This window comes from Mytilus trossulus, chromosome 3 (assembly GCF_036588685.1).
Source record: "Mytilus trossulus isolate FHL-02 chromosome 3, PNRI_Mtr1.1.1.hap1, whole genome shotgun sequence".
In the NCBI taxonomy this organism is placed as follows: Eukaryota; Metazoa; Mollusca; class Bivalvia; order Mytilida; family Mytilidae; genus Mytilus; species Mytilus trossulus.
In genome coordinates, this window is record NC_086375.1 from 26,831,040 (window position 1) to 26,842,778 (window position 11,739).

An 11,739-nucleotide genomic window follows, 5' to 3' on the forward strand; every position below is an offset into this window, starting at 1 on the left:
TGACAAAAGTGTTTATTTTTATGTCTGTGTTTGTTTATTTATAAATAGATAAAGATTTATATCTATTTTTTGTTAACCTCTAAAAATGAAAATTCAGGAGGTTATCAGCACTGAAGAAAAATCAGGTTTTAACAAGTTTGAACATTTTTTCAGTTAGTATTTAGAGGATTTGTTTATATTGTATCAAATATACCAGTTTCCTACAGAAAAATCCTGGGGGTATTAAAAACTCCAGGTGAGCTTCTAAATTACAAAGATTATTGGACTACAGGTTTAGCTTGTCATGATAATTTCCATTCAACAAAATTGGACTGAAATGTAGCAAATATTCAAAAATGACCGTTTTTCAACAGTAAGATGGCAAAAATATAGAGTTTTAATTCAAACAAGTGAAAATGAACGTCATAAATTCCTGTCTTTTTCTCTGTACAATTCTATATCTCATAGTGGATGTATGGTACTTTTTTTAAAACAAGTAGTTTTCTTCCCCAATGAGGATTCATAACAGAGTCATCTATTGAACTTTACCAACAAAAAATGTATCCAAGAGACAGACAAAAATTCATAAGAACTACCACTCTGTGTCTTTATAACTTACGTAGCTTTTCCCTCTCTCAGAAAGACACATGACAAAGTCAACTGTATGGTTGCTTTGACAATTTTCTTTGTTGCTGGTTTTAAGGTTATAGTCATTGTGTGTTGGGTTGGTACATCAGAGGCATAATCCTTCATATTGATTGGTGCTGAGGCAATAATCTTCCTTCGCCCACCTCTAGCTTGCTATTCAAAGTAAATATATATGCATGTCTATTGAAAACTTTAAAAAATGAGTTGCATCAGGAAAATGTCTATGGGGTGCTTTTGAGTCCTTTAGTTTTAATGGTTAGTTTTTCTTTGATGTGATATAGTAATTGTTTTCTTCGTCTTTTGATTTTACAGTGCTCATTTGGCATATTCTGCTTCTTTTTTGTTTACTTATTTTTATCTGTTATCATCACTTTAAATGCTTGTACGGATGATGTTTTAGACACACAGTCTACACACAAAATTATCACTAGGTTCTCTCATTTCTACGTAAATATGACCATATTAAAGTTAAATCAAATAATCGCCTTTTACAAACTTTATGGATAGGTTAGGAGACCAGGAAGCACTAGATTAATATTTGGAATGTAGTTTTGTTTTCCCAAAGAAATATTGTAAGTGTACAATGTATGTACTATGTTCTATATTAAAATCTACTTAGTGTGATAAATGTAGCTATAAGTGCCTGGGACCTCCTGTTTATAAAACAGCCCTAAACTTATTCAAAAGAAACCATCAATAAAAAATTTACATCTTCTAGAAGAAAGGTCCATTCTTTGTCTTCATACTCTGCATGTCTGCTATCTCTGAACAATGTCACTTGTGTTTCTACATTCTCTGGCACTGTCCATGTAACCATACCATTGTATGGATTCTGTATCGTTGGTTCCCAGGTATGAAGCTACAATGAGTTAAATAGCTTTGAAAAAATCTAAATTATAAAATTGAGAATGGAAATGGGGAATGTGTCAAAGAGACAACAACCCGACCAAAGAAAAAAACAACAGCAGAATGTCACCAACAGGTCTTCAATGTAGCGAAAAATTCCCGCACCGGGACTGGCAGAAGCGTCCTTCAGCTGGCCCCTTAACAAATATATACTAGTTCAGTGATAATGAACACCTTACTAATTTCCAAATTGTACACAAGAAACTAAAATTAAAATAATACAAGACTAATAAATAGCTTAAAAGAAATCTGAATTATAAAATTGAGAAAGGAAATGGTGAATATGTCAAAGCGACAACCACCCGACCATAGAGCAGACAATAGCCGAAGGCAACCAATGGGTTTTCAATTTAGCGAGAATTCCCGCACCCGTAGGTGTCCTTCAGCTGGCCCCTAAAAATATGCATAAAAGTACAGGGATAATGAACGTCATACTAAACTCCGAATAATACACAAGAAACTAAAATTTAAAATTATACAAGACTAACAAAGGCCAGAGGCTCCTGACTTGGGACAGGCGCAAAATTGCGGCGGGGTTAAACATGTTTATGAGATCTCAACCCTCCTCCTATACCTCTAGCCAATGTAGAAAAGTAAAAGCATAACAATACGCACATTAAAATTCAGTTCAAGAGAAGTCCGAGTACGATGTCAAAAGATGTAACAAAAGAAAATAAATAAAATGACAATAATACATAAATAACAACAGACTACTAGCAGTTAACTGACATGCCAGCTCCAGACCTCAATTAAACTGATTGAAAGATTATGTCTTCATCATATGAATATCAGGCACAATCCCTCCCGTTAGAGGTTTAGTATCATACTATCATAAAATATATGAGAAGAACATAACCTGTGTCATGCCAACAACTGCTTTTTAGAAATAAATGTGTTTAGTTCCGATGCAAAGACCCTATCAGTGAATCAATATTAAAGCCAAAATATGCAATCTTTAATGACCTGACAACAGTATCGTAACTATATCCCTTTTTAATAAGTCTATTTAAAGGTTTTATTAGTTTCTGAGGAGAATACTGAGTTTTTTTATTACTGACATTTTTGTGCTTTATAAAGAATATTTCCATAAAAAATTGGATGTGAAATACCTGAACTTATAAAAGAGGGACCAAAGATACCAAAGGGACAGTCAAACTCGTAAATCTAAAACAAACTGACAACGCCATGGCTAAAAATGAAAAAGACAAACAGAAAAACAAAAGTACACATGACACAACATAGAAAACTAAAGAATAAACAACACGAACCCCATCAAAAACTAGGGGTGATCTCAGGTGTTCCGGAAGGGTAAGCAGATCCTGCTCCACATGAGGCACCCGGTGACGTTGCTTATGTGATTACAAATCCGGTAAAAAGTCTAATTCGGTAGGTCAAATTCATGAAAGGGAAGGAGATTGTAGTTACGACGCAAGGAACATATCCAATATCATTTGTGAAACGGTTATTCCATAACGGTCAACCAATTCGAGATGGCGTCCGTAAAATTTACGAAGGGATGATTTCAACTTCACCATTTGGAACTCTTGGTTTAATAGCTTCCTTGTGAGCAGTAACCCTCTATCAAGAAAATCATGATAGGAAATGCAAGCACGGGAATATCGTATCAATTGGGAGATATATACCCCGTATGCAGGTGCTGCTGGAATGTTGCTACTTAGAAATGGAAAGTTCACAATTGGAAAGCTGAAATAATCTCTTTTGTCGTAAAGTTTTGTCTTCAACCGACCCTCATTGTCAATTTCTAGATGTCTGCATGTTGAGTTATATTTATGAATTATTTCCTTATACCGGTGATAAAATTTGGTAAATGTTTTGACCAGTTTGTGATATCGAAAACCCTGGTGTAATAATTTTTCAGTAATACATAAATTTCTCTCGCTAAAATCTAATACGTTGTTACATACACGAGCGAATCGTACAAGTTGAGACATACAAACACCATAAGATGGTGACAAGGGAACGTCACCATCTAAAAATGGACAATTAACAATAGGAAATGAAAAATCATCTCTTTTATCATAAATTTTTGATATAGATATCAAGATTAGATTACTCCAGGTAAATTATACATAACAAACAGCATAAAGAATGTATTGAAATCGCCCTTACCCATCACGGTATAAAGATCTTATGGTGTGAAATAAGGAAAATGTGGGAATACATTGTTGAGGCAGCAACCAAACATCACAAACAAAGATATAAAAAGGTCAAACAATTGTCTTCAACAGTATTATACAAACGTCTATACAATGGCAATGCTTGAAATTGCCCTGATTCTTGTAAAGTTGTGTGAATAAATCGAACAGAGATCAAAGATCTGCCTTTATTAACAAAGGCCTTCTCATTGTTAATCTTATGGAAAGGAGTTACCATTTTACTCGGGAGGTGGAAATGATTTTTTTCTTGATAAATATTCTGATTCTGAACTTTGAAAAACATTATTTGGTTGTTGTTTGATTTGTGTTTTTCCAACATATTTCATTCATGCTCAGATAAATCAAAGACTTCAATATTTGTACTTCTTCCTGAACTTTAACACCATCATTACCATATGATATCTAAACATAAATTATCATGTATGTTTTTTTTCTCTCTCCCCATTAATCCAAAGTATTGAGAAAATTGTAACATGTAGACAGAGGTTGACTAATAAAGATTTCTTTTATTGAACATGTTAAGAAATGATATAACCAAATACAAATTTTAAAATCTTACAAAATAAGATCTTTAAGTGTGCAATTGACAAACTTAATAAAATATAAAGTGTCAACTGAAATTACATATCATCTACTACCATGACTACAAATATGTGTGATGATGTACTTTTGGATTTTTTTATTAAATTAAAACATTGCTTTAATTAGTAACACTTAAAATTCATGACAACTTATCTTTTTATACATTTACCTCTTGACTTTATATTATACATCTCATGTTCAATAACATGGTAAAAACATATACAAATATGAGGCACACCAGGCTTTTTTAACCTCATTTTTTGTGCAAATTTTTTTCTAAATACACTATATCATGTATATAACATAAGCCAGTTCTTAAGATAAAGATTATATTAAAGAACTTATAAATGGAAACTAAGACAGAGAAGGGATGCATGATAATGCAAATATGTCGCATGATCCTATAAACTATAAATAGCCTATGTTCTTCCACTTTATGTTATTTACAGTAATTGTATCTTACCAGGAAGAATAGACTTGTCTTAAGTACTTATGTTTAATAAGTTAAACATTCATTTTTTTAAGTATACTGCATCTGTACTTGGAAACTTCTTAATTAACTAATTGTTTGAATATCTTGATTTCTAAGTAATACAGTGTCCTAGCTAGCCCAAAATAGAAGGGTGCAGTTTCCTTCTAAAAAAGGATACTCCTTTAGAATGCAAAATAATCATTGCATCTACAAAAAAAAGCTTTTGAGAGCTCCAAAATACCATAAATCAGCAAAAAATACATCATTTTATTTAATTACAATGTATTACTATTTTTCAAGTATTAACATGATCAAGTTTGTGCTTTTTCAGACTAGAAACTGCCCTCTGTGTTTCAAAAGTGCCCCTCTGTTTCACATTCTAGCTATGACAGTTGCATGTATTTTCATTTTACACCTTGCTCCTTAAATTTTGTTTAACAAGCTGATATACCATATCATATTCTTGTTTTGGTACACAACAAAAATTCACCTTGAAATATGGAACTAGGGGAGAAAAGAAGATTTTTACAGAATAAAATGTTACAGCTTTTGATTGATCCTTCTATTAATACTGCTAAATGACATGTTCGTTTCATGAAGCATCAATTGATTGATTGGTTGTTGGTGTTTTAATGCCACTATAGGGCTATTTTGTTGCAGCCAGTTTTTTCCATCTCAGAAGCAGCCAGAGTACCCATGAAAACCACAGATCTTCAATAGGAAAACTGACAACACTAGTCAATTCAGATTGGAGTCGCAGCACCAGCACTGGCGGGAGTTCCAACTCATAATCTCAGTGTTGACTGACTATTGATAATAGTAGTAAAACTACTTAGACCCCTTGAAGCATCAAATGAGAACTTGAATCTTTGTTTTGACCAGGCCTGAAACCAAACCAATGATAAAGCATACATGCAACAAAAGGCAGTTAGCCTCAGACTACTGACAGAATTGCTAAATAGCAAACTCCATAAATATTAATGGATGGAGAACATTGACATTTTTGTAAATGACTTCGATGAGATAAAATAAGAACACACTGCCATTTTCTTTTATATGACTTGATGGAGATATATATGTTGATTTTTTAAATGAAATCCCTTACAAACTTTAAAATGACAAAATACATAAAAAAATATAAACTATATTGTAATGTTACAAGAAATACCTGTCTTATATTGAAACATGGTCAATGAATATACCTGGGATGATTTCCTTCTGCTTCTTCTTGTCCACACAATACATAGCTTGTTTGGTTGCCTAGATTAATCCAAAATACAAGAAATTGTCAGAAGTTTGATATCACCATATGCATGTAATGTTGTGTTTCTTCATTTTACTTACATTCAACTTTAAATTTGTCTCAATAAACATGATAAAATCCACTAAGTGATGTTAGAAATTATTATTTAAAGAACATTAAGTGCTAAAATTTACTGGATTTTTTTTTTTACAAATCTAATAATCTATTTATAAAGTCAGATAACTTTTACTACAATTAATGCAAGAATTGCATCATGCATCAACAATCATTTAAGAATTTATAACTTTATACATGTAATGTATTTATTGTATCAGCAGAAGCCAGAACAACTATAATAATGATAATGACTATATAGTTTAAAATAACTTTAATATCACTATTTTTTTTTAAATTTAACATAATTTTTTTTATTAAAACAAGTAGTCATTTATTCTTTGAAATGCAGCCACACTAAAACATAAAGTTTGAGTACCAACACATCCAGTCCTATTCGTACTGGTTTACAAACAAACTCAAAAGCATGTTTTGAATTTTGAAATAGATCAAAAAACATGTACAAATGTATGAACATACATGACCTACATGTTTGTAAGTATTAAAATTCATTCTTACCACTTCTTTGTACATTCCACTTCTAATTCCTGGTATGAAGCAGTAAACTGGAACTTAGATGCAGACTTCCCTACTCTCTGGAGTCTCTTCCAAACACTCATTGTTGATAATTATTTTCCATTCTAAAAGTGCAAGGAGGAAGTTAATTGCAACATCCTGACCAAGGAAATAATAATCAATATACATATAATTTCTTTGTCTTGCCTGATAAAAATGTAAACAAGAAGAATATCATTCATAATGTACTAAGGTGCAGTGAAATATTCATTAAACCTACTTTTTGACAAACTGATATATTGGAGTTAATAAAGGAGCCCAATGCTATTTAAAACTAGATAATGGAAAATTCTAATTTTGTTAAATTATGGTTTAATACTGTCTACAATACCTTGGATGCATTATCAGAACCAACTGAAATTATATCATGGGAAGACTGGTCATGTCAGGTGATGACCTTGTACTTAATTTGAGATAATGACATAAAAATCACTTGTTTAGTATCATTCCTCAATTTCCATAAAAAAAATCACTTCTTTAAGTATCATTATTCTAACATGTCTAATGACCCCCATTAATTTCAACACCCCCAACCAGTGAAATATTGGTGGCGAAAAAAGAAGAATTTATTACAAAATCTGTATTTAGATGAAACCATGATATTTACAGAAAAAATACTACCACTGCTGGAAAAATCGGTTACAGTAAGAAAGTATGAGTTCATTCATTATATGTATGAAAAGCCTTTATTACAGAATTTTTAAACTAAAATAATTATTTACAGCTAAACATGCTAAATGATTGCATCAAAGGCAAACATACATGTACATGTACACCTTGCTACTTAAAAGAAGCAAAAGGTTCATTTTTTCAATTTTACTAATGAAAAGATATTATACATGTAAACCTTTGTGTTTTAAATTTTGATAAAACTTCAAAATCACAATTTGGGACAAAACTTCAAATTTGCTACTTAAATAAGTGATTTAAAAATCATTTATTTCAATAAGTCCCCTGACTGATAATAAGTGGTTTAACATGTTTAAGGTTAAGATACATGTAATAGATAAAAAATAAAATGTTCAAGAAAATAGGCCTAGGGTGTTATATATCACGTTTTAAAATAAAAAAAAAAAACAATTGGACTGAATTCGAATAACCAATGCAAGCTATCAAAAAAAATATTTGACTCCCTAGTTGTGCCTATTGCTCTACATGGTAGTGAAGTATGGGAAATTGGCAAACTACATAGGGATTCAGATCCCTTTGAACACTTGCACTGTCATTAGCAGTATAAATTTATTAAAGAAATTCTAGGAATACATTGTAAAGCATCAAATGCTGTATGTTTAGCCGAGCTGAATAGATTGCCTTTATATACCAGAATAGAATTTTCAGCAATAAGATATTGGCTTCATATACTTGAGTCAAATAATTCACTTGCCCTAAAAATATATTAAAGCAACTGAAAAAAATAACTCTTGGATAATAAATATGAGAAATTTTATTTCAAGACATGGATTTCATTTTATTGATCTAAATCCTACATTTTAAAATGTATTTAAAACCCATTCAAAAGATAATCAACGATATAGCCTTCCAGAAGCAAGAGACTGACATCAATCAAAATAAAAAAAATATACTTTTTAGCTCACCTGTCCCGAAGGGACAAGTGAGCTTATGCCATCACTTGGCGTCCGTCGTCGTCCGTCCTCTGTCGTCGTCCGTCGTCGTCGTAAACTATTTCAAGAATCTTCTCCTCTGAAACTACTGGGCCAAATACTTTCAAACTTAAACTGAATTTTCCTTAGGGTATCTAATTTATAAATTGTATCCGAAGTTATGATCTATCAACAAACATGGTCGCCATTGCTAAAAATAGAACATTGGGGTCAAATGCAGTTTTTGGCTTATAACTCAAAAACCAATAGCATTTAGAGCAAATCTGACATGGGGTAATATTGTTTGTCAGGTCAAGATCTATCTGCCCTGAAATTTTCAGATGAATCAGACAACCCGTTGTTGGGTTGCTGCCCCTGAAATGGTAATTTTAAGGAAATTTTGCTGTTTTTGGTTATTATCTTGAATATTATTATAGATAGAGATAAACTGTAAACAGGAATAATGTTCAGCAAAGTAAGATTTACAAATAAGTCAACATGACGGAAATGGTCAGTGGACCCCTTTAGGAGTTATTGCCCTTTATAGTCAATTTTTAACCATTTTTCGTAAATCTTAGTAATCTTTTACAAAAATCTTCTCCTCTGAAATTACTGGGCCAAATACTTCCAAACTTTAACTGAATGTTCCTTAGGGTATCGAGTTTGTAAATTGTATCCGAAGTTATGATCTATCAACAAACATGGTCGCCATTGCTAAAAATAGAACATTGGGGTCAAATGCAGTTTTTGGCTTATAACTCAAAAACCAAAGCATTTAGAGCAAATCTGACATTGGGTAATACTGTTTATCAGGTCAAGATCTATCTGCCCTGAAATTTTCAGATGAATCAGACAACCCGTTGTTGGGTTGCTGCCCCTGAATTGGTAATTTTAAGGAAATTTTGCTGTTTTTGGTTATTATCTTGAATATTATTATAGATAGAAATAAACTGTTAACAGCAATAATGTTCAGCAAAGTAAGATCTTCAATTAAGTCAATTTGACCAAAATTGTCAATTGACCCCTTAAGGAGTTATTGCCCTTTAAAGACTTTTTTTCACAATTTGTTCATCATGTTGACTTACTTTAAAAAATCTTGTCCTTTGAAACTGCTGTATCAATTTCAGCCAAACTTAGGCTAAATGAGTTTCAGAGTATCTAGTATAAATTTTATATTTTATTTCCTTGTATGTCAAGAAACATAGCTCCTATGGCTAAAATAGAACATAGGAGAAAATGATTATTTTTTTTGGCTTTTGAAGAAAATAGGACGATCCAAAAAACATTTAAATAAATTGAAAAGCCAAAATAATCAGTGATGAGAAATTTAACCAAAAGAATTAAGGTGAGCGATTCAGGCTCTTGAGAGCCTCTTGTTTAATATACATTGTGTACTGTAATAAACTCAATAGTAGGCTCTTGTATGTTGATCAATGCAAATACAAATGTGATGGATCAACATTATGTAGATTGAGGTTAAGTGCTCATACTTTATCTTTTAAAAGAGGGTGATATCTAAAAATACCAAAGCAGAGTAGGGTATGTCTTTGCTGCAACAATGGAGACATTGAAGATGTACTACACTTTCTTCTGAAATGTACCTCCTATAACTATGTGAGAGATAATCTCTTTAAAAAAAATAATAAAGTTATCTTATTTTATCTTGTATGTTCCCAATTTGGATCTGGTTTTCAAGACTGCCTCACACAACTTAGCTCTCAGTTCCAAAGGTAGAACATTTTTTAGCAATAATTTAATTATTGTTGACCAAGAAACACTGAATTACCTGCAATTCACACTTTTTATCATTCAATTTTAACACAAGTCACACTATAACACTGGCAGATAAAAACTATACATACAGTGATTCTGTAAGGATTTTTTTCAAATAAAATTTTAATTACATTATTTTGAATTAAAATATGTTATTATGAAAAAAATGTATCAATCTGAACATACATTTTGTAACAATTAAGTTACCAATCCTTTAAATATTTTGTTTTTAATATATGTACTTTTCTTTTGAAATAAATAAAGATTAGATTATCTATAATTTGGTTTGAACCACTGATGTATATACTTTGACATAATTAAATGCTTGTGAAATTTTATAAAAATTGGACTATGTATATTAAAAAAAACCAACACACTTATTATGCATGTTTCTAAAACATTTTCTTTTTCAAATTATCGTTAAGATATTTTGACCCCAACTTATTTTCATGTGCTAATATTAGTTATCTTGTTACTAAGTTATTCTTCTAAGTTCTTGTCGCTTCTTGTCGCTAATTATAGTCAGACTCACTGTAATAAAGATGCATTTTTAATGCCATTTCTTAAATATATATCTTTTCTAGGTCCTGTATTTAATTGTTCCTCCTAAATTATGTACAGGTCTGCTCTTAATATACAATTTTAAATGTATAAACAGTCATCTAAATCATTTTTGCCGAAAGGGTAAAATAAAATTGGATATAAGGTTTTGAGATGCTGAGACTGAGCCTCTGACTCTGAGGACAACGAAAGACAAGTCACACTATAACACTGGCAGATAACAACTATACATACAGTAATTCTGTAAGGATTTTTTTCAAATAAAATTTTAATTACATTATTTTGAATTAAAATATGTCATTATGAACAAAATGTATCAATCTGAACATACATTTTGTAACAATTTAGTTACCAATCCTTTAAATATTTTGTTTTTAATATATGTACTTTTCTTTTGAAATAAATAAAGATTAGATTATCTATAATTTGGTTTGAACCACTGATGTATATACTTTGACATAATTAAATGCTTGTGAAATTTTATAAAAATTGGACTATGTATATTAAAAAAAACCAACACACTTATTATGCATGTTTCTAAAACATTTTCTTTTTCAAATTATCGTTAAGATATTTTGACCCCAACTTATTTTCATGTGCTAATATTAGTTATCTTGTTACTAAGTTATTCTTCTAAGTTCTTGTCGCTTCTTGTCGCTAATTATAGTCAGACTCACTGTAATAAAGATGCATTTTTAATGCCATTTCTTAAATATATATCTTTTCTAGGTCCTGTATTTAATTGTTCCTCCTAAATTATGTACAGGTCTGCTCTTAATATACAATTTTAAATGTATAAACAGTCATCTAAATCATTTTTGCCGAAAGGGTAAAATAAAATTGGATATAAGGTTTTGAGATGCTGAGACTGAGCCTCTGACTCTGAGGACAACGAAAGACAACTTCACGAGATTAAAGTTTTATCTACTAAATAAGACGCCATGATTGCTATATAAGTCTTGAAATACCTACAGAATTATTGTTTCTTTGAACACTCAAATGTAACAGGACGTCAATCTAAACTAAAGATAATTTCCTTCAGACGATATCGAATGTCTCCATCTTCGCCATTTTGACAGATAATCACGTGACTAAATTTCTTGCATA

The 11,739-nt window shown here is 31.1% G+C and overlaps 1 protein-coding gene across 5 annotated transcripts in view; it reads right to left on the reverse strand.

The window, feature by feature from the left end:
* LOC134711094 (EH domain-binding protein 1-like) overlaps window positions 1–11,739 on the reverse strand; it is an 88,021-nt gene that overhangs the window by 75,745 nt on the left and 537 nt on the right. For 3 of the 5 annotated variants that reach the window (XM_063571532.1, XM_063571530.1, XM_063571531.1), the window contains exons 1-5: window positions 11,605–11,703; window positions 6,641–6,762; window positions 5,967–6,024; window positions 1,337–1,486; window positions 599–780 (exon numbers count right to left, since the gene is read on the reverse strand). In XM_063571532.1, coding sequence (XP_063427602.1) covers window positions 599–780; window positions 1,337–1,486; window positions 5,967–6,024; window positions 6,641–6,741 — 491 coding nt within the window. In that variant the 5' untranslated portion in view covers window positions 6,742–6,762; window positions 11,605–11,703. Of the gene's footprint in view, window positions 1–598; window positions 781–1,336; window positions 1,487–5,966; window positions 6,025–6,640; window positions 6,763–11,604; window positions 11,710–11,739 lie in introns of those variants that run through there. The other 2 variants (XM_063571527.1, XM_063571528.1) reach the window with 2 other exon arrangements.